We start from the raw sequence: 24,656 nt of genomic DNA, 5'->3' as shown, positions 1-24,656 counted from the left end.
GCCAGATGATTAGGGTTTCTAAAAATGAGGAATGCTACTAGTACATTATTCATGGTCTCTGTATAGAAACAGGCAGAGACTTGCTGTAGCTATGTGATGACATCATCAAATGTCTTAATTAGGACCACTTAGTGACCAAGCACCTTACAGGATTTTTATCACATTTACTTGCTTAGTAAACATTTGATTTACTTGCATCTTCATTGACTTATAGCTGTGAATTAGGTTATATGTAGATTAAACAGTGATACACACAGGAGTTTTGTTGCAGTTGTTTGTTGGATTCACTGTTATAAAATGAGCCAAGGAGGAAACAGGAGTATTGGATAAAGACTGTGGTTATCAGTAAAAAAAAAATTATTTCTGTTTAAGAATATTAAGAAAGTTCTTTATCCACAGCTAAAAGAGGGGGGGGGGGAGAGAGAGAGAGAGAGAGAGAGAGAGAGAGAGAGAGAGAGAGAGAATGAACGAAAACTGCAAGTTCACTGCAGATTAATGTACACAGAATCACAAACCTTCAGCTAGCAGAAGACCATAGTGGCTGAAAATGAACCCCTCCCCATGGGGGGAGACACAGTAACAGTGTCTTGCTCCTTTGTTGAAGGCTCTTTATTTAATAACTGTGGGCTTCGACATGGTGTCCATATTTTATGAAGCTCCTCATATTATCCCAATGAACAGTGAAATCTGAGATCACCTCACTAAATTATCTGCATGGCAAATAACAACAACATCATCAACATTTCATTTATTTTTAGGTAATAAAAATTGTCTGTAATTTAGAACTACTAATCTTTGAGCACTGTAGACTGAAAAGCAGTACTCCTTGTTATTATTTTAGGTCACTTTAATAGTCACAGGACATTAATGACATCAGTCCCCAGAATGGAACAATAGAGAATCAAGCTTGGTTTGAAATGACAATGTCTAGAACACTAGCTCCTATCTGTCTTTTCTTGACTGTATTGATGTGGGATTCCCCTCTGTATGCTGTGCATACCATTGGTTAATAAAGAAACTGGCTTGGCCTGATAGGGTAGAACAGAACTAAGCCGGGATAAATAAACTGAATGCTGGGAGAAAGGTGGCAGAGTCAGAGAAAAGCCATGGACCTGCCACTGGAGATAGATGCCCTGAAACTTTGCTGGTAGGCCAGGACCTCATGGTGATGCACAGATTAATAGAGATGGGTTTAATTAAGCTAGTAAATAAGAAGCTAGAGTTAATGGGCCCAGCAGTGATTTAATTAATATAGTGTCTGTGTGATTATTTCAGGTCTGAACTTCCCGGTATGAGAGAAACAAGTGGTTTCCGTACAACAAATTGGCTCCAATGTGGGTAACTATGTCCACATAAAAACCTGAGGAAGCTTAAAAAGCAATCCTAGACACAAAAGAGCAGAGTTAAGCATGGTTTTGCCAGCCACAACTTTTTTTCTAGATGAGTTTGTGATGAACAGGGTTCCACAGCTACTTTAAGAGAGGTGCAGTAAAAACTGTGTGGGTTCTTTTTCCAAAAAGCAGATGCTTCCTGATTCACCAGCATGAATGATTCTAGCTCTTTTGGGAGGTCTGGCCAAGGAATATTTAAATGGGGTTTGCGAACAGAGTGCTACAACTTGCTTTATTGCAACATAGACTGACTTGTGCCTAAAATTGGGGCTCCATTACTCTTTTGTATATGTAATTTTACTACGTTAAAATTAAAACCTTCAATTTTAATTAGAAAAGGGGAGATGATATGGGATGTCCTTCTGTATTGCGTTGCTTTTAATGGTTTATGAGTAAAACTGCTTTGGCCTATGAAGGGATGTAAGAAGAGAGTAGGCAGAGTCAGCGAGACACCATGTAGTTCCTCAAGGAGGCAGATGCCCTGTAGCCTCCCAAGAAACAAGAAGTAACAAACCACAAGCTCATGGTAAAACATAAAATGATAGGAATGGGTTAATTTAAGATGTAAGAGTTACTTAATAAGAAGCCTGAGTAAATAGGCTCAGTGTTGTAATTAATATAGTTTCTGTGTGAATATTTGGGTCTGGGAAGCAGGGAAACGAATGAGCAGTCTCTGTTTACTGATCACTTTTGTGGTCAGCCACACTCAATGCAGAGTTTACTCAAAATCTAAAGTAGAACTCACAAATGATATAGTCATACTACTACTGGATGTGCAGAGAAAGAGATGGAAAGCAATATACAATAGAGATGCCAAAGCACTCATGTTTACGGGGTGGCCATTTATAATAGTCAAGTACTAAAATCAGCTCAGTGTGTATGTGCAGGTGAATCAGTGATGGAAATGTGGCTTATGCACACAATGGAGAATTATTCACCCACCAAGAAGAGTGAAATCCTGTTATTTATAGGGAAGAATATCAGACACCATAATAAAAAAATAAGTGAGCCTCAGGAGGAGCTTCAAATGTTGCCTCACATATGTGAAATCTACCCAATAAAAAAGGACTGGAAAAAGTAAGAGGACTGAGATGGAAAATGATTAAGGTCAGCAAGAGGGCAGAGAGAGAATGAATGTCAGGGAAGGTAACATAGCACACCTAAGATGGGATTACTTTATATACATATGAAAATGTCATAACAAGACACTGTATTGTTATGAAATACTAAATGGAAACCTTCTGGAAATTTTTTAAAATCAGTCAAAAGACTGAAGATGGATGGTATAACACAATTGCACAAATATTGGACTAAAGCTACAAGTTCATGAAATCATAGATCAATACAGTAAGTAGCAATCCTGAAATTAGGCCTTGATACTGCACAGTCACTCATGGTGATTCTGTGTGGGTGCTGGGTGACCAATGAATTGGATATGGGATTCTTGAGTTGCTTTACTGGTGGGGCAGTCTCAGATATGGTGGACTTCAGTGGTAGACATGAAGTAGCTACTTGGGCAATAGTCTCAGGAGGAATTTGAACTTGAAAGATCACAGCAGGCAAAGAGGAAGCTGAGAAGGACCACAATGAGCAGAGCATTACAGGAGACAACTAGCTGTCATGACACCCAGGGACTCAGGAACATCACAGTGACACGCTTCCTCTTGGAAGGAAGTGGTGGAGAGCATGCGCTCTCAATGCATTTCATTACTTGAGCAATGTGCTCAGGGGCTTCTCTATCCTTCCTACAGACCACACTTCAGTAGAGGTGGTCATGGAGATGTGTGTGTGTGCTCCATGCACTCTTGTTCCTATAATGGAAGGCGAACACTGGGGGAATACAGGAGACACACCTGAAATCATCTACTGTGATCATGGCACTGTTAGAGATGAACTGAAATATTGACAAATGAGGATGACAGTTCAAGATGGAGACATGAGACATATGCACACTTGTATTATTGCAAAACTAAACTTTATTTAAACAGGGGAGAAAGGTGTTTTTGAAAATGGAGAAGAGAAAAATATAAGGATAAGTTTACAGATTTCATAAAAATTCAATTTTGTGTGCATTTGACAGAGACACAGGGACAGTGTATTTGGGAGGTAAAAATAATTATGTTAAGACAGAGGCTTTACAATGGGCCTCAAGGGACTCATGGTTCACATCTGGAATAGTGGGAGATGAAGAACAAGAGACTGTGGGTGAGAGTGCTCAGCAGCAAGAGCAGCTAGAGCATGCTGGGCGGCAGCAAGTGGTCTGGCAACAGGTGGGGCGGCAGCAGCTGGAGATGCAGCACTGAGGCCTGCAGCAGCTGGACACACAGCAGCTAGGGCGGCAGCAGGTGGTTTGGCAGCAGGAAGGCCTGCAGCAGCTAGAAATGCAGCAGCTGGGTTGGCAGCAGGAAGGCCTGCAGCAGCTGGAAATGCAGCAGCTGGGGCGACAGCAGGAAGGCCTGCAGCAGCTAGAGATGCAGCAGCTGGGGCGGCAGCAGCTGGATCCACAGCAACTGGAACTGCTACAGCAGGGGCGGCAGCAGCTGGAGATGCAGCAAGAGGGCCTGCAACAGCTGGACACACAGCAGCTAGGGCGACAGCAGCTGGGGCGGCAGCAGGAAGGCCTGCAGCAGCTTGAAATGCAGCAGCTGGGGCGGCAGCAGCTGGGGCGGCAACAGGTGGGCTGGCAGCACACAGACTGACAGCAGCTGGGTCTGCAGCAGCTGGACACACAGCAGGTGGGCCTGCAGCAGGTGGGCTGGCAGCAGCTGGGCTGGCAGCAGCCTTGGCCACAGCCCTCCTCAGAGCAGACAGAGCCACAACAGGAACTGGCCATGGTGTCAGAGGTGGAGGTTCTGGGTGGTTTACAAGAAGGTGGGTTGGAAGATTTGGAAGTGGGAGTCTCCCTGCCCACATCCCCTTTTATACCCCACTGAGGGGCTGCTGTGCTCACATGCAGCATTCTTCCCTTGTTATTATTTGTGTTAATAAATAGGTGATTATCAAATTAAGTGAGTTTCCTCTTCTGGCTAAATTATCAAGGTAGATGGAAAATACAGCTTCTTTCCCTGGTATTACGATTCATCATCAGCTCTGCCTGAACCATTTCCTAAGTATCTTTCTCGCTTTAGTTTCTTCCAAACAAATGTCACATGACATTGTGTATCTACTACTGTATGGCTCAGTGTCATGGCAGATGGCTCTAGTGCCTATCCTTAGTAACCATTGCTATTAAAGACCCATAATTGTTTCTGGTGACCCACGAGGATAAAACATTTTTATACTGATGACTCTTCATCCATAATGGGTCAGTTTGGCCAAGAAGTTTTGATTGCACACACACACAGACACACACACACACACACACACAAATCCCAAGTGGAACATGGTTCATTTCTTAGATTATTTTTCAATGAGAAACACAAAACAATCTTAGGTAGAAAGTTGAATGATTTTCCTTTTCAGAAACAAAACTCTATCTGAGTTTTAGTACCTCTTATGGAAGATAGGCTTTAGGTCAACTATACCTCAAGGTCTAGATGCCTTCATTCTGCCTTGTAGGTTTTTTTACCTTCAGTCTCTGGTAGCCTGTTCTTCTTTCTTTAGTAGGAACTCCTGACCCAGGCTCTTGCTTTTCTCAAATGTGTGTCTGAACTTCAGTAAAATGATCAACTTCCTGCCTCTTGCTCTCTTTGGCTCTGGACTGTCTGTATCTGGGAAGGTCCTCACCCCTGTAGATGCCTCACCTGTGTCTCTACTCAGGTAAGTGGGTTAGACTTCACCCCTCCGGTCTTCTTTTGAAAAAATGTAAAAAGATTGAGTACTTTTAAAAAGCAGATATCTACATGAAAGGATATCAGTTTATATTTATTTATAGTGGGGACACATTAATGGCTTAAGGGGTACAAAAATTCCCACCCAAGCAGCCAGATGATTAGGGTTTCTAAAAATGAGGAATGCTACCAGTCCATTATTCATGGTCTCTGTATAGAAACAGGCAGAGACTTGCTGTAGCTATGTGATGACATCATCAAATGTCTTAATTAGGACCACTTAGTGACCAAGCACACTGCAGGATTTTTATTACACTTACTTGCTTAGCAAACATTTTATTTACTTGCATCTTCATTGACTTATAGCTGTGAATTAGGTTATATGTAGATTAAACAATGATACACACAGGAGGTTTTTGCAGTTGTTTGTTGGATTCACTGTTATAAGATGAGCCAAAGAGGAAACAAAGGTATTGGATAGAGACTGTGGTTATCAGTGTGAAAATTTTTATTTCTGTTTAAGAATATTAAGAAAGTCCTTTACCCACTGCTGAAAAAGAAAGAAAGAGAAAAAGAAAAAAGAAAATGAAAACAGCAAGTTCACTACAGGTCAATGTACACAGAATCTCAAACCTTCAGGTTGCAGGCCATAGTGCCTGAAAAATGAACTGAAAAATGAACCCCTCCCCATGGGGGGAGACACAGTAACAGTGTCTTGCTCCTTTGTTGAAGGCTCTTCATTTAATAGCTGTGGGATTGGACATGGTGTTCATATTTTATCATGCTCCTCATATTATCCCAACGAGTAGTGAAATCAGATATCACCTCACTAAATTGTCTACATGACAAATAACAACAACATCAACAACATTTCATTTATTTTTAGGTAATAAAAATTGTTTGTAATTTAGAATCAATAATCTTTGAGCGCTGTAGACTGAAAAACAGTATTCCTTGTTTTTATTTTAGATCACTTTAATAGTCACAGGACATGAATGGCATCAGTCCCCAGAATGGAACAATAGAGAATCAAGCTTGGTTTAAAATGACTATGTCTAGAACACTAGCTCCTATGTGTCTTTTCTCGACCGTGTTGATGTGGGATTCCCCTCTGTATGCTGTGCACAGCATTGGTTAATAAAGAAACTGGCTTGGCCTGATAGGGTGGAACAGAGCTAAGCAGGGAAAAATAAACTGAATGCTAGGAGAAAGGTGGCAGAGTCAGAGAGAAACCATGGAGCTACTGCCAGAGATAGATGCCCTGAAACTTTGCTGGTAGGCCAGGACCTCATGGTGATGCTCAGGTTAATGAAGATGGGTTAAATTAAGAAATAAGAGCTAGTAAATAAGAAGCTAGAGTTAAAGAACCAAGCAATGATTTAATTAATAGAGTTTCTGTGTGTTTATTTCGGGTCTGAGCTGCCAGGTGTCAGAGAAGCAAGTGGTTTCCCTACACCAAATTGACTCCAATGTTGGTAACTATGTCCACATAAAAATTTGAAGAAAATTTAAAAGGAATTCTAGACACAAATGATCAGAGTTAAGCATGGCTTTTGGCAGCCATAAATTTTTTTCTAGATGGACTTTTGCTGAGCAGGTGTGCCATGGATAATTTAAGAGAGATGCAATAAAAACTGTGTGGCTTTTTTTTTTCTTTAAAAGCGGCTGCTTTCTGGTTCACCAGCATGAATTTTTCTGGCTCTTTTGGGAGGTCAGGAAAAGGAACATTTAAATGGTGTTTGTGATTTAAGCATGACTCTCAGAGACAGCAAACAACTCCACCATGCTGGGCTGGGCAGGGCAAGCTGGCAGTGCCGTATTTCCCCTAGCAATGGTACCACTTAAGTTCATAAAAAGGACTTGGCATTTTAAGAAGCACTTCTGATCAGAAAAGAATTCCATATATGCAATAAAAACAAATTCATATGAAAAGGTTCTCTAAATAAGACACAGTGTTTTAAAAGATGTACATAGGTTTTTGTGAGTGAAGAAAAAACGCATGGACAGCTATAAAAAAGGTAGATGTTTATAAAAAAACAAAGTCTTTAAAGAGACAGAGTACAAATAGTCATAGATTAAAGGAGTAAAGATTATAAAATAAATATTAAAAAGTAATAGAGTTAAAAAAAATAAGCCTCATAAAGACGAAAATACACAGAGAGTCTGATTATGCATATTATTGTGTTTTCTTTGAAGTTTTTTACTATAAAGGAGCTTAGTATCCAACGCAGAATTCTACCAGAACTGCCAAGAAGAGCTGATACCTATACTCCTTAAGGTATTTCACAATATAGAAACAGAAGAGTCATTGCCAAACTCTTTTTATGAAGCTACAGTTACCCTGATACCAAAACCACATAAAGACACAACCAAGAAAGAGAATTACAGGCCAATCTCACTCATGAACATTGACGCAAAAATTCTCAACAAAATCCTGGCAAATCGATTCCAAGAACACATTAGAAAAATTATCCATTATGATCAAGTAGGCTTCATCCCAGAGATGCAGGGCTGGTTCAACATACGCAAATCTATCAATGTAATCCATCATATAAATAAACTGAAAGAAAAAAGACCATATGATCATCTCATTAGATGCTGAAAAAGCATTTGACAAAATCCAACATCCCTTTATGATAAAGGTGTTGAAGAGATTGGGGACACAAGGATACCCATACCTAAATAAAATAAAAGCTATTTACAGCAAGCCGACAGCTAACATCAAACTGAACGGAGAGAAACTCAAAGCCATTCCATTGAAATCAGGAACAAGACAAGGCTGTCCACTCTCCCCATACCTCTTCAATATAGTGCTAGAAGTTCTAGCAATAGCAATAAGACAACATAATGGGATCTAGGGGATTCAAATTGGAAAAGAAGAAGTTAAACTCTCGTTATTTGCAGACGATATGATAGTACACATGAGCGACCCCAAAAACTCTATGAAAGAACTCCTACAGCTGATAAACACCTTTAGTAATGTGGCAGGATACAAGATCAACTCCAAAAAATCAGTTGCCCTCCTATACACAAAGGATAAAGAAGCAGGGAGGGAAATCAGAGAAACTTCACCTTTCACGATAGCCACAAATAGCATAAAATATCTTGGGATAACTCTGACCAAGGAAGTGAAGGACCTATTTGACAAGAACTTTAAGTCATTGAAGAAAGAAATTGAGGAGGGTACCAGAAAATGGAAAGATCTCCCTTGCTCTTGGATTGGGAGGATCAACATAGTAGAAATGGCAATTCTACCAAGAGCAATCTATAGATTCAATGCAATCCCCATCAAAATCCCATCAAACTTCTTCACAGACCTTGAGAGAATAATAATTAATTTTATATGGAAAAGCAAAAAACCCAGGATAGCCAAAAAATCTTATATAATAAAGGAACGTCTGGAGGTATAACCATCCCTGACTTCAAACTCTATTACACAGCTACAGTATTGAAACCAGCTTGGTACTGGCATAAGAACAGAGAAGTCGACCTATGGAATCGAATAGAAGACCCAGATATTAACCCAGAAACCTATGAACACTTGATTTTCGACAAGGGGGTTAAAGGTATGCAATGGAAGAAGGAAAACATCTTTAACAAATGGTGTTGGCATAACTGGATGTCAACCTGTAGAAGAATGAAAGTAGATCCATATCTATCACCATGCACAAAAATCAAGTCCAAATGGATTAAAGACCTCAACATATATACTTTAAAAGTATCTTGACTTTAGAATTTGAGTCTAGATATTTGCTTTGGAAAAGTTGTTGCTCTTTTGTTTGCACAGAGAATGAAAACATGCAGGACCCACAGAAAAATGACTGCAGAACTTTCCAAAAGACAGGATGGTCCTTCAGAGTTCCTTCTTCACAGAAGAAACTTCCAAACATTCTGCAGGACACAGAAGAAAACAACTGATGAACTTTACCATTACAAGGCCGAACAGATCTTCAAATTTCCTGCTTCATGAAAAAATCTGCCAGATACTATGAACCTGTAGGCTGAATATGGATGCACCAACACTATAAAGCAAAAAAAAAAAAAAAAAAAAAAAAACTTTGGGTGACTGTCCAGGCAGAGAGATGTCTCTGTCAATTCTAGAGTTTTGAAAGTTGCTTACAGTGCACTTCCTTTGTGTAGGGAGTCCTTCTGTCTTTGTGCTGCTTTCGTTGGTTAATAAAAAACTGCTTTGGGTCTGTTGATAAGGTAGAATTTAGGTAGGTGGGGAAAATTAAACAGATTTCTGGGAAGAAGAAGGCAGAGTTGGAGAGACACTATGGAGCAGCCACCTGAGTCAGACATGCTGAATCTTTGCCGGTAAGCCACTGCCATGTGGCAAAATACAGATTAATAGAAATGGGTTTAATCAAGATGTGAGAGGTAGCAATAAGAATCTAGAGCTAATGGGCCAAGCAGTGATTTAATTAATACAATTTCTGTGTGGTTATTTTGGGGCTAAGCTAGCTGAGCAACTGGGATGAACAAGCAGGCCCTCCTCCTACACTTCCTGTTTACTTAGGTAATAGTATATCCTTCTGGGGTCTTCAAAGAGTTGAAGATAGATAATTATAGTCATAGTTTTCCTTAGTTATGATAAAAGATAAATTAGATATGAAAATTTAGATTCACAAAAAATATTGTTAACTATAATTCTTGCTTCATTACTGTTTTTCATATGTAATTTTACTATGTTAAAATTAAAATCTTCATTTTTAATTAGAAAAGGGGAGATGATATGGGAGGTCCTTCTGTACTGTGTTGCTTTTATTGGTTAATGAGTAAAACTACTTTGGCCTATGACAGGGCAGAGTGTAGCTTAGCTAGAAGGGATATAGGGAGAGAATAGGCAGAGTCAGAGAGACACCATGTAGTTCCTCAAGGAGGAAGATGCCCTGTAGTCTCCCAAGAAACAAGAGGTAACAAGCCAAAAGCCTCATGGTAAAATATAAAATAATAGGAATGGGTTAATTTAAGATGTAAGACTTACTTAATAAGAAGCCTGAGCTAATAGGAGTTATGTTGTAATTAATATTGTTTCTGTGTGATTGTTTTAGTCTGGGAAGCTGGGAAATGAATGGGCAGTTTTATTTACTAATTACTTTTGTGCTCAGTCAGATGGGTCCCAGATACACCTAATGAGAAACCCAACACATTATTTCCTTAAGCTATGAAATAAAAGCTACTAAATCATAAAAAGGTATATGAAACCCTTGGTAACTGCCCTCTTCCTATTCTTATCACCATTCCTAGTAACCTAGTGTCATAATGGTTAATCTTTGTTGTCTGCTTGACTAGATTTGAAATCACCTATGAGACAAAACTCAGAAAAGCCTGTTGGATGGGGATGAATAAATGAAATTTTAGATGATCTACTGTGGCAGTTCTGGTGTTTATAGTTTGAATTTTAACTGTCGGTGTAGAAATATAACAGCTACACTCCAATAAGGATATAGTAATGAATCCCTCAAAACTCTCCAGTTGGATCTTTGGTAACTCTACAAAGTAAGTTGCATATACAGCAGGTAGTTGTTCATCAATACTCCTAAGATAACTTCATGTAGCAATTTTAACTAATGAGTTGGTGAGCACAGAATAAAAGCAATAGATGTGTGAAGTAGGTGGTAGGGTGGCCTATTCAGGTCACACATCCTTGAGCTAGTGTCAGTACATAATACAGGTGATTCACAATGTTCACCTGTCTTGTTTCTCGGATGGTTGGGCTTAGATATAGATCCCATTCACCTGGCAGTTTCTTCCTCTCAACCATATGTACTGAAAGCTTTGGACCATAACCCCCAACACAACATCATTTAGCATGAAAGTATTTTTTTTTACCATGGATATGTTGGCTTAAAAAATATACAGTGTTGTTTCTTTTGTTTAAGACTATATTGACTATTCCTAATGTTTTGTGATTTCACAAGAAATATAGATTTTTTTTCAGTTCCATAAAGGATGCTATTGGATGTGTGGTAGAAGTTGCACTGAAAATTAGCTAGACTTTGACAATATGGCTATTTTCTCAGAACTCTGCCTATTCCTGAGCATGGTATGCCTTTCAATATGTTCTTTAGTCTTTTTTCTTCAGTATTTCATAAGTTTTACTAAGTAGGTCTATTCCATTTTCTACTAGGTTTATTTTAAATATTTTACTTTGTCTGTCAGGAGCTATTGTGACTAGAATTGTTTTCCTGATCTCATTCTCATTAAATTTGTTTGTGGAATCACAATAGTGGGTATTGTAGAGCCAAGATAAAATTAGCAAGTTAATAGCACAGTACAAGACACATGGAGACACCAACATAATAGAGTAGGGGACCAAGTAGATCCCCTTGATCCCTACCTGTCTTCCTCAAAAAAGCAAGTCCCTAAACACAAGTACATAAGAACAACATTGGATGGGTTTGATGGGCTATCTCTCTATCTCTCTTTGTCTCTGTGTGTATGTCTGTCTGTTTCTCTCTCATTCTCTCTGTCCCTGTGTATGCATATGTATATGTGTGTGTGTGTATGCATACAACAATAATTATAGAGGAGGCCTTGAACATGAGAAAAAGTTGGTGACATAGGAGGAGTTGGGAGAAACTGCATAGGAATGAAGCAAATACAGTATTCATACATGAAATTCCCCCAAAAATGTTTAAATAAAAGTTTATTCAAATGGATCAAAGACCTTAATGCAATGCATGATCTAAAATTTTGAAAATATGAAATGAAAATATGGGAAGAATGATTCAAGCAATAACATAACCAGTAGTTCATCTCTGAGTAGAGTGGTGATGGCTCAGGAAACAACAGCAAGAATTAACAAGTGGAAATTGTATCAGGAGACACTTCCTTAGGTGTTTCTGTACGCCTACTAAAACAATTGGTAGAATAAAGAGGCTCTCTGCTGAGTCGGGGGGAAAATCTATGTCAGCTTTACACTACCCAGAGGAATACATAATGACCTAAGTATTTATTTACCTTTTAAATTATAATAACCTCAATAACATTTCTTTCTTTTAGAAAATTTTTTAATGATTCTTTTACTTTTATTTCATATGTATCTTAGGATTTCTGTTGCTGTGAAGAGAAACCATGACCACAGCAACTCTTATAAAAGAAACATTTAATTGGGGTGACTCTCTTACAGTTTCATAGGTTCATTTCATTATCATCATGGCAGGGAGTATGGCGGCATGTAGGTAGATGTGCTGCTGGCTACATCTTGACTTGCAGTTAACAGAAAGTCGACTGAGACTCTAGGCGATATCTTGAGCATAGTTAACCTCAAAGCCAATACCCATATTGACACATTTCCTTCAACAAAACCATACCCAATATCCACTCCAACAAAATCACACCTCCTAATAGTGACATTACCTATGAGATTATGGAGGCCAAACATCCAAACTACCACATTATGCATTGGTGTTTTGCGTGCATGTATGTCTATATGAGGATATCAGATCCCCTCGAGTTATAAACAGTTGTGAGTCGCAAGGTAGGTGTTGAGAATTAAACCCAGCTCCTCTGGAAGAACAGTCAGTACTCTTAATCACTAAGCCATCTCTCCAGATCCAAGACCTAAGAATTTAAACACCAAAAGATCCAATCAATAAGCAGATAAAATACAAACAGACACTTTCAAAGAGAAACTTTATAAGGGATCACTAAACACGTGGACAATGGTTGTATATTTTTAACCACAAGGGGATTTAAATCATACCACATTGAAATTCCGCCAACCCTTGTCAGAATATCTACCATTATGGAAACAAAAAGAAATGGTATGGTGGATGCAAAGGAGTTGGACCCTTATACACTGCAAGTGTGAGTGAAAGAAGGCACTCTTGGAAATCAGTGCAGAGTTTTCTCAAAATCTAAAGTAGAACTCCTGAATGACATAGCCATACTACTGCTGGATGTGCACAGAAAGGCACGGAAAGCAATATACAATAGGGATGCCAATGCACCAAGGTTTATGAGGTGGCTATTTATATTAGTCAAGTACTAAAATCATCTCAGTGTGTATCTGCAGATGAATCAGTGATGGAAATGTGGCTTATGCACACAATGGGGAATTATTCACACACCAAGAAGAATGAAATCCTGCTATTTGCAGGGAAGAATGTGAGACACCATACTAAATAAAACATGTGTGCCTCTGGAAAAGGAGCTTCAAATGTGGCATTACATATGTGAAATCTACCCAAAAAAAGGACTGGAAAAAGTAAGAGGATTGAGATGGAAAATGATTAAAGTCAGCAAGAGGGCAGAGAGAGAATGAGTGTCAGGGAAGGCAAGACAGCAGACCTATTATGGGATTACTTTCTGTACATATGAAAATGTCATAATAAAACACTGCATTGTTAAGTTATTAAATATTAAATGGAAACCTTCTGGCATTTTTTAAATTAGCAAAAAGACTGAAGATGGATCGTATAACACAATTGCACAAATATTGGACTAAAGCTACAGGTTCATGAAATCATAGATCAATACAGTAAGTAGCAATCCTGAAATTAGGCCTTGATACTGCACAGTCACTCATGGTGACTCTGTGTGGGTGCTGGGTGACCCATGAATTGTATATGGGATTCTTGAGTTGTTTCACTGGTGGGGCAGTCTCAGATATGGTGGACTTCAGTGGTAGACATGAAGTAGCTACTTGGGCAATAGTCTCAGGAGGAATTTGAACTTGAAAGATCATAGCAGGCAAAGAGGAAGCTGAGAAGGACCACAATGAGCAGAGCATTACAGGAGACAACTAGCTGTCATGACACCCAGGGACTCAGGAACGTCACAGTGACACGCTTCCTCTTGGAAGGAAGTGGTGGAGAGCATGCGCTCTCAATGCATTTTATTACTTGAGCACTCTGCTTGGGGGCTTCTTTACCCTTCCTACAGACCACTCTTCAGTAGAGGTGGTCATGGAGATGTGTGTGTTTGCTCTATGTAATCTTGTTCCTATAATGGAAGGCGAACACTGGGGGAATACAGGAGATACACCTGAAATCATCTACTGTGATCATGGCACTGTTAGAGATGAACTGAAATATTGACAAAATGGAGAGATGAGACATATGCATACTTGTATTCTTGCAAAACTAAACTTTATTTAAACAGGGGAGAAAGCTGTTTTTGAAAATGGAGAAGAGAAAAATATAAGGATAAGTTTACAGATTTCATAAAAATTCAATTTTGTGTGCATTTGACAGAGACACAGGGACAGTGTATTTGGGAGGTAAAAATAAATATGTTAAGACAGAGGCTTTACAATGGGCCTCAAGGGACTCATGGTTCACATCTGGAATAGTGGGTGATGAAGAACAGGAGACTGTGGGTGAGAGTGCTCAGCAGCAAGAGCAGCTAGAGCATGCTGGGCGGCAGCAAGTGGTCTGGCAACAGGTGGGGCGACAGCAGCTGGAGATGCAGCACTGGGGTCTGCAGCAGCTGGGTACACAGCAGGTGGGGCGGCAACAGGTGGTTTGGCAGCAGGAAGGCCTGCAGCAGCTAGAAATGCAGCAGCTGGGTTGGCAGCAAGAAGGCCTGCAGCAGCTGGAAATGCAGCAGCTGGGGTGGCAGCAGCTGGATCCACAGCAACTAGAACTACTACAGCAGGGGCGGCAGCAGCTAGAGATGCAGCAGCTGGGGCGGCAGCAGCTGGATCCACAGCAGGTAGGGCGACAGCAGCTGGGTTGGCAGCAGGAAGGCCTGCAGCAGCTGGAAATGCAGCAGCTGGGTCTGCAGCAGGTGGACCCATAACAGCTGGAACTGCTACAGCAGGGGCGACAGCAACTGGAGATGCAACAGTTGGGGCGGCAACAGGTGGGCTGGCAGCACACAGACTGACAGCAGCTGGGTCTGCAGCAGCTGGACACACAGCAGGTAGGCCTGCAGCAGGTGGGCCTGCAGCAGGTGGGCTGGCAGCAACTGGGCTGGCAGCAGCCTTGGCCACAGCCCTCCTCAGAGCAGACAGAGCCACAACAGGAGCTGACCATGGTGTCAGAGGTGGAGGTTCTGGGTGGGTTTACCAGAAGGTGGGTTGGAAGATTTGGAAGTGGGAGTCTCCCTGCCCACATCCCCTTTTATACTCCACTGAGGGGCTGCTGTGTTCACATGCAACATTCTTCCCTTGTTATTGTTTAGGTTCATAAACAGGTGATTATCAAATTAGACAAGTTCCTTTTCCTGGCTAAATTTTCAAGGCTAATGGAAAAGAGTTTCCTTTTCCTGGTGTGTTAGGGCTCATTGGCCGTTTTCAATGACCCATCTACAAAGTTTCCTATGGAATTTAGTTCCTTCTGGAAGGGTTTTCACAAGACAATGTGTGTCTTATTCCTCTGCCCTTCAGTCTCATGCTATACAGTGCTAGACTGCGTACTCAGGTCATTATTATTTCCACAGATCTTTTCATGACTGAGGAGGGTAAAAGGACAAGGTTGGACCCCAGACAACTCTCCGTGTAGACTGTGATTCAGTTTCTAAATCTTTTAAAACTGGAAATGGAATAATGTCCAAGTGGTAAGGTAGATGGTAAAAAGTTAGATTATATTCTTTTTTTCTATGAAAAACAAATCTCTAACACAAATTTTAATGTCACTATGAAGAGTTTTGGCTGCAGAGCTGAGCTATATCATAAAATGCATGTCCCTAAGTTGTTTCTCTTGGCCTTACTACTTTGCCATCCTGTCTTTTGACTTTACCTGATCCTGCCAGCCATATTGCTTCTGTTTCAAGATGTCAGAACTCCTACTGCACAGTCTCTTGCTCTAAATTCAGCGGTTCTCAACCTGTGGAGGTCACCTTTCACAGGGTGCCTAAGATGATCAGAAAACACAGAAATTTACACTACAGTTCTTAACAGTATCAAAATTACAGTTATGAAGTAGCAGTAAAGATAATGTTAATATTGGGATCACTTGAGAACCTGTATTAAAGGGCCACAGCAATAGAAAGGTTGTGAAGTACTTAGTCTAGCTTGTACCCAACATTACTGTGTCTGTTGAGGCCCTGGACCCTATAGACACTCCTGCTCCCTGAGTTAGATGGTTGACTGATCTGATTCCTTTAGTTATGTTAATAATGACATAACAAGACAATGAAAGGAAGCGGGTGTTTCGATAGTAGGATTTCTGTTTGCATTTGTATACTGTGTGGTCAGAGGAAAGACTGCAAGCTGTACAGTCCCCATCCTACTGGCTAGTTGAATAAAGTTTCTGAGAAGGAGATAAGTTGCTTTCTCTTCTTCTCTTAGACTGAATAATGAGAGGCTAACTGGTGATAATTTAAAGACCAATCCCATGCAAACTTTACTCTCCTTGGCTTATTAAGCCACTTTTCTTTGTGTGTGTGTGTGTGTGTGTGTGTGTGTGTGTGTGTGTGTGTGCTTTTACTTTAGGATTCTTTTCTGTAGCACTGATGAAGGTGAAGGATGGAAACGTATGTGTAAAATGCTTGCTAGATTTGAAACATCATAGAAAGAGTAAAAGAATAAAGACCCAGCTGATTGTTAGAGGAGAGGTTTCCCTGTTGATTTAGGGAAGTTAATGAAGCTCTCTGGGGCTCAGACTAAAATCCATTTTTAGAACACTGTTTATCATGTGCAAGAAGAGTCTATGGTCAAACCCAACACTGAAAATTGCACATGAGAATTAAGCCAAGGCCTAGCTCCCACAACTAAAACAGTAGAGTGAATTGCCTCTGTCAAACAATTTGTAAACAATCATAGCCACTAAGCTAGATGGAGACATGGCTGATTCATTTGGCAAAGGTTACAAATTGTCTTTGCCTACCCTTCCCAAAATAATAGTTCACATAATAGGTCTGTAGTAGATTATATGTGTCACAAGGTTGTAACATTCCATGGTTTATCCCAGTGCCCAACAATTGAGATCTCTCTCCTTAAAACTTCCACACTAGAGAGCTGCATTCATTCAGAAGAGAGCATGCAAAACCAGTTACATTTCACTCGGTGGCATCTAAATCACAGAGAAAATTTTCCTGAATTGGAAATATTGAGCTCTAAGCACTGTAGACTAAGAGACCCACAGCACTGAGAATGGGCCTGAAGCCCAGTGGGAAGCCACTATAGATGGCAATCGGGTAATTAACGAGGAACCTCCGTGCTGAGAGAATCACTCTGTATACACTTCACCAAATTTTCTGGTAGTCTGGAATGGATAATTGATGCCAGCATGATAGACGCAACCAGAACTGACAACTGACGGCAGTGCAAGGCCATAGAACCACGTGATGTCTACCCTAGGCTGTATTTGCGCTATGTAGGTGGGGTTAGAATGGAGGGGAGGCAACTGTATTTGCAAAAGGCATCCAGGAACTGTGTCATGTCGTTCAGAAACCCAGCCCAGGATGAGATGATATCTTGTCAAGCATCATGTTAGTTTATACAATTCCTGGTATGTGTTATGTCTATAGCTAAATTGGATAATTAGGTGAGTAACAGTGTCTAACTTATAACCTCATGATCTGTACAGAGAACACAATAGGTACATGCAGTGGAAAGCCTCATACTTCCTGTACAATTGATTTCCTTATAATTAAAAATGAAGCTCCATTAAGTACTAATGAATATATATTGAATGAATGAATGTATAATGAATGAATGAACAAATATTAAAGGAATGAATATGTTAAATACACAAATGAATATATATTAAGCAGTATTATCAGTCTTAAGAGTGATCTATGCATTAAAATCATTAAAATGCCCTCCCAATCATTGATTGATTCCTGTTTTCTTCTAAAATATTTTCATTGCTCAGCTAGGTAAAGGTGGTGCATGCCTTTAATCTCAGCACTCAGGAAGCACAGGTAGGCTGAACTCTATGAGTTTGAGGTGAGCCTGGGCTACAAGAGCTAGTTCCAGGACAATCTCCAAAGCTACAGAGAAGCCATCTCAAAATACTTAATATATATATATATATATATATATATATATATATATATATATATTAAGAAATATATATATATTTCTTAATCTAATCTTGGTGTTTAAACCTAGTTAATCATTTCAGTTCATCTGTTTGAAAATAAGTTTTTTTCCTTAGGAAAACATGCATATACTAATAATGTGTGATTCCCCTCTGTATATTGTGAATATGTTTTATTACCATTGGTTAGTGAATGGAGCTGTTTTGGTCAATGGTGTAGCAGAGTAAAGTTAACAGAGATATATAGAGAGAGTTGGCAGAGTTACGGAGAAGCCATGAAGCTACCAAATGAGAAAGACCCCACCAGAACCTTACCAGTAGAACACCGCCTTGTGGTAGTATACAGATTGATAGAAATGGGTTAATTTAAGAGAAAAGAGCTAGCTAGGAATGTAATAGGGTCATTGGTCAAACAGTGTTGTAATTAGTATAGCTTTTGTGTGATTTTTTGGGTCTGAATGGCTGGGAAACCAGCACATAGCCTCTGCCTACTAGAAAAGTTTAAGTGTATATTTACATCACAATAGCTCTTAAGGAAGTGTAGGCAAATTAAAGAGACATTTCATCTCCAGGAATTGCTATATCTGTCTAGACCACATCTCCCACACAACCCCAAAGAATCACTACCTCAGGATTCTAGATGATCTTCATTTTGTCTTTCTGGGTACCATTAGCTAGCCAATAATATCTGCAAGCAGTGTAGTTTAGTTTTACAGAAATTTTGTGAATATTGCATTGACTATCAACATCAGTAATTTTTTTCCTTTTGCTTGGTATTATATTCTACCTGGAATCAGGGTTCCCTTACTGTGTCCTCAGTTCTCTCTCCCACTCCTTCACAGCACATATGTGAATCCTTTCTTGGGAGCGATTTTCTTCTAACCAACAGCATAGGGCAACAGTCAAGGGTACAGCAACTGTGACTTTCCTCTTGGTGTCCAACTCTCCTACACAGTTGTGCCTCTGTCACTGCCTTCGATGAAGCCAGGTGTTGTGTGGGAATCCTGAGGCTCTCATTCCAATGCTACCAGGGAAGCAAAGGTTCTCAGCAATCTCAGAAGTAGAGGTGGAAGTAGACCCTTCCAGGCTGTCCCTAAGTGAGTGCCTGGTGCCAGCTGATACCTTCCCTGATGTTGTGTGACACACAAGGGCACAGGCAATAAAGCCTGTCTATGCCTGATTCCTGATCCACAGAAACAGATAATAAGTGTGTGGTGTTCTAGCTTCTTTGTGTTCGGGAGCAGTATAACTATTGATTATTATTCTAGACTCATGTGGTCTCTTAACACCTATGAAGGAAGAAAAATCAAAAGGTGCAAAGAAGTAGATATGCTAGGATATTCTTAGTCATGAGGTTTGAAAACCAGTGGATGACTATTCCCTATGTGATCCAGTAATCTATCAGTTTACCCAGGCATTAGGGGAAATTTGGGTCAATTTTAGCAAGAAAAATAAGGAGACACAATGTCATTTTCTTTATGTACTTTCAACATTTCACTTTATTAAAGATGTAGAAAACTTGATTTTTAAAAAATATAGTAAAGAACAAATTATTGCAAGAGTTTACAGAGTTCAAAGAACGCTGAAATGTGAGTTCATTTTAGACAGAAACAGAAAGGAGTGTGGCAAAGCATTTGTTGTCCCAATCAATTTTAGTTGTAGCAGACTTTACAAGATGCCTCTCAGGACTCAGCACACAGAAGGTCTACATCAGGAATCCTGTGTGGTGAAGAACAGGAGACTTTGAGGGAGATAACTCAGCAGCAAGAACAGCTAGAGCATGCTGGGCGGCAGCAGGTGGTCTGGCAGCAGCTGGGGCGGCAGCAGCTGGAGATGCAGCACTGGGGTCTGCAGCAGCTGGACACACAGCAGCTAGGGCGGCAGCAGCAAGGGTGGCAGCAGGAAGGCCTGCAGCAGCTGGACACACAGCAGCTAGGGCGGCAGCAGGAAGGCCTGCAGCAGCTGGAAATGCATCAGATGGGGCGGCAACAGTTGGATCCACAACAGCTGGAACTGCTACAGCATGGGCGGCAGCAGCTGGAGATGCAGCAAGAGGGCCTGCAGCAGCTGGACACACAGCAGCTAGGGCGGCAGCAGGAAGGCCTGCAGCAGCTTGAAATGCAGCAGCTGGGGCGGCAGCAGGAAGGCCTGCAGCAACTAGAAATGCAGCAGCTGGGGCGGCAACAGGTGGGCTGGCAGCACACAGACTGACAGCACTGGGGTCTGCAGAAGCTGGACACACAGCAGGTGGGCCTGCAGCAGGTGGACTGGCAGCAGCTGGGCTGGCAGCAGCCTTGGCCACAGCCCTCCTCAGAGCAGACAGAGCCACAACAGGAGCTGACCATGGTGTCAGAGGTGGAGTTTCTGGGTGGTTTACAAGAAGGTGGATTGGAAGATTTGGAAGTGGGAGTCTCCCTGCCCACATCCCCTTTTATACCCCACTGAGGGGCTGCTGTTCTCACATGCAACATTCTTTCCTTGTTATTGTTTAGGTTAATAAACTTTTGATTATCAAATTAGGCACGTTTCTTTTCCTGGCTAAATTATAAGGCAGATGAATATCATCATTTCCTTTTCCTGGTTTGCTCATTGTCCACTGCTGCTGAGCTCTCTCTCCAGTCTCAAAAGACAAGGTGCATTCTTGGCACCATTTAAATGTCTTTTCTGTTTCAATTTCTTTCAAGAGAGGTGTCACCTGGAATTTTACATCTTGCTCTGTTCACTTTGTTCTAATTTTGTACGGTCCACTGTACCCATATGTTAGGATTGTGGTGTAACTTTTTGAAAATATCTCTTACAGTCTAGTAGACTGGGACTTTAGCTATATACTCATACACATACACATGCTCATACTCATATACAAAATTAAAATATATACTTTATTTAAAATATATTATTTTAATTTGTAGTACTGTATATTTAATGTTATATTTTTATATAACTGAATATTATATATAATATTTTAATAAAAGTTCTACAGAGACAAAAGCATCAATAAAAGGTGTTTTGTTAATTATACAGGTTTCTATGCAAATTTAAGGTGATTAAGAAAGACATTTCCCATGCCCCAATATATTTATATACATACACATATATATTTATATACATACACATATGTGTGTGTGTGTATAGCTTTGGTCTATTCTAGAACTAGCTCTTGTAGACCAGAATGGTCTCGAACTCACAGAAATCTGCCTGCCTTTGCCTTCCCAGTGCTGAATTTAAAGGCCTCACCACAACTGTCCGGCTCGAATATGTTACTTCTTAAGGACTATTTTTTTTTTTCATGGCTTCTGGTAGGAGGAGGATAACTCAATTTTCTTTAAGAGCTATTTTTATTTGTAGAGGGTTGTGGGTGTGGTTGTACATGCGCGTGTTTGTACGCATATGTATGACGGTGTCTAGAAGCCAGTAGAAGGCTTCAGAACTGGAGTTAAGGACAAGGTGTGCATCCTCTAACATGGCTGATCCTTGAACCAAACCCTTGTCCTCTACAAACATAGCCAGTTTTTCATAGTGTCTACCTTACCACTCTTTACGCTGTCAGCTACTCTAGTCCCGATACCAGCAGCGCCACATGGGTAAGAGAAACTGCTCTAACTTGAAGTACAGTGAAAAATTATTGTAGACAGAACAATGAGTCATGGCAAGGGAAACTCAGAAGTGGGAACATCCTGAATCCACATACTGGGTAAGTCCTACCCACAATCTGTTTACGTAGAATTAAGATTTAACACCTGGACCATGTTTACAAATGCCTTATTTTGGTCACACAGGGTAGAAGGTGGGGAACCATTACTTCCCTGTTACAGAATTTTCTTCTTGTCTGTCTTTTTATAAGGACATAATGAAAGAACTCAGATAATCACTGGGGAAATGTGAATGGACACGGTTGACATTTACAAATACCATTCAGGAACCAGGCCAATTTCAATAGAAAACGTATGTAACCTGATGCATGGTTACGATAGGGGCTTTCAAGGCATGGTAAGTAGACCAGACTTTACTTGCCAGTTAGCATTTATGTTATGTAAATACATATCCCATTCTCTTCTAAAAATAACTGTTATATATTCTATGTGTAGGTAAATATAATGCCAGTAGGTGGGTTTCATTCTGACCATGTTTTTTCATGGCAATATCTTTATCTAAATAGAGATACAATAGCTATTTTTAACAGAGAAATAATTAACCTTATTTTGGATTCATGTGTATTACTTTATAGTAAAAATTACATACATATTTCAGAATATACACTAAATAATATTGTTGGGCCTCTTGCAAAATGATACATATACTCAAGAAGAATTTGTGAATTAATAACAAGGTCCATCTATTGTTAATTTAATTTCATTTAAAAAATATTTCCTTGTTATTTATTTATATCTGTTTGTTAGTATTTGGTTGTAGCCTTGTGCTCACAGATAAGGAGAACATGTAATGTTTAACAATGGTGTTGTTCCTTCAAAGGAAGGGATGCTGGCCTGTCGTCTAGAAGGCTGAGGGCAGATGGGGTTAGTAGCCTGGTAACCTTTTGCTACTTGTGTGGCCAAGACCACAGTGTATCCTCCCCAAGACTCTTATCCTGAACTTATTTTTCCCGGTTAATCTATAGAACCGGTTTTTATGGAAGGTGTCAATATATCTATCTATATGTAATCAATATATAAAACACATTTTTATGGAAGGTATCACACATACTTTACACAGAGTTTCAATGTATTCACACCCCATCTTTATTTGACTTACTTTGTTCCTCAAAGAGATTGGTGTGTATTTTGGTGTGCACAAGAAATTGAGTTAATCATCACCAGAAAAAATTTCAATTTGTGCTGTGCTTAAATGTGCCTACAATAAATTACTCGGGGTCAGACTCCCAAAGTTGGAACCAATGCCACCTACTTGATTGTGTTGAATTCCTTCTTGCCTTCCACAGATCATTATTCTGCTAACGGTGGCAGCCAGAGATACCTGCACTTGGTGTCATAAAAACACAGGTATAGTGGAAGGTGTTTAAAATACTCATGCATGACATAGAAAATAATTATTAAGCCAGTATCTACCCACCAAAAGCCCAGTGGAGAATCTTTGCTTTATCAAGTAGAGTTCCTGTATGTCTTTCTTGACTGTATCTCTCTCCTTCCATCACAGAGTGACTTTCCCAAATTTTGGGGTAATCTTTTTCATTTCTTTTACTCAACATTCAATCATCTAGGTTTGCACTCTTGAACAATGAAGTTCAGTTTTACTGCTTTTGAATGCTCTGCAGCAGAATGCCATTCTGGGCTTTGAATTTCATTTCTTCTGTTTAGTGTTCTATACTCTCTTGGACAGACAACCTCAAAGATAGGCTCAGTTAACCTCACTTCATGCTGTTCTTATGCAAAGTATCCACCAAGTGCTATGCGTTACAGTCTGAGTATCCAGAAGGACAACATTAGGAGGTCTTGTGAACACTCAAGAGGAGGAACCACAGAAGAGGATCATAGCTCACTGAGTCATGCCTTCCATTAGGATTTGTCTTAGTTAGGGTTTCTATTGCTGTGAAAAACACTGTGAACAAAAGCTATTTGGAAAGGAAAGGGTTCGTTTCAGCTTGCACTTCCTTAGCACCATCTGTCACTGAGAGAAACCAGGGCAGGAACTCAAGCAGGACAGAAACCTGAGGCCGGAGCTGATGTAGGAAGCCATGGAGGAGTGCTGTTGACTGACTCTCTCCTCAGAGCTTGCCCAGCCTAATTTCTTATATCATATTGAAGGGTCCAAGAATAAAAATATAAAAATACAGATTCCAGAATTTAGAAATAAAGAAATATAAAGTTGTAAGTCTAGGAGAATGAGCACAGACTGTCAGCAGCTTAAGGATTAACTATTAAGAGTGGGTTATTCTTGTTTTACAACCCATAGCTCTATTTACAAGGCCAAAGCATCTCTTGCAAACTAAGAATTAGCCTAAAATAACAACCAACCATCCGTGATTAACGATTGACACGAGCTGAGTTAACTTCTAGGAGGTGGATATCCGTGACCTCTGGATTATGCAATATCCCTGCTATGGGAAACTGGCAACATCAAAGGAGAGATTGCAGAGCGTCAGTAAACACCACCTGAAACTACCAGGGAAGACAATGGATTAAGTACAAGCATTAGTTTAACTGGAAAACTCTGTTAATAAAGATTGTAAAGTAAGGCAATCTGTATCTGAGTTTAACCTTGAGATTGTATAAATTCCTTTGTTCAGACCTATGGCTTGGTGCCCCCCCTTACTATCACAAGGTGGGCTCAGAAACTGGCCTTACAAACTCCATCTCTGGCTGGGTCTTAGCTAGCTGATAAGCTTTTTGTGTCCCATGGAGATTTTTTATTTTAATTTTTTAAAAAATTTTCCTGGAATAAAATTTGCTTCTGATTTATTAGACTTTGGTGGTCTGTACCCATCTTTATGTGACCCCTGTGGACCCAACATACAGGACCACAGGATTGGGAGCAGTATCCAGTGAGCTGGGCTCACCCACCTCAACCATTAATTAAGAGAATGACCCCACGGGTTTTAAAGT

The 24,656-nt window shown here is 40.1% G+C and overlaps 2 protein-coding genes across 2 annotated transcripts; both read right to left on the bottom strand.

The window, feature by feature from the left end:
* Window positions 1-3,234: 3,234 nt before the first annotated feature.
* On the bottom strand, window positions 3,235-4,252 carry LOC148120793 (uncharacterized). Its single transcript, XM_087910004.1, has one exon. The coding sequence runs from the start codon at window positions 4,222-4,224 to the stop codon at window positions 3,607-3,609; it is 618 nt and encodes a 205-aa protein (XP_087766130.1). The 5' UTR covers window positions 4,225-4,252; the 3' UTR covers window positions 3,235-3,606.
* Window positions 4,253-14,383: 10,131 nt separating this feature from the next.
* Window positions 14,384-15,147, bottom strand: LOC148120792 (uncharacterized). Its single transcript, XM_087910003.1, has one exon. It carries the CDS (start codon window positions 15,145-15,147, stop codon window positions 14,500-14,502), a length of 648 nt encoding a protein of 215 aa, XP_087766129.1. The 3' UTR covers window positions 14,384-14,499.
* Window positions 15,148-24,656: the final 9,509 nt, after the last annotated feature.

Source organism: Myodes glareolus, chromosome 9 (assembly GCF_982192425.1).
Source record: "Myodes glareolus chromosome 9, mMyoGla1.1, whole genome shotgun sequence".
Taxonomy (NCBI): Eukaryota; Metazoa; Chordata; class Mammalia; order Rodentia; family Cricetidae; genus Myodes; species Myodes glareolus.
This window is presented reverse-complemented; position numbering and strand designations above follow the sequence as displayed.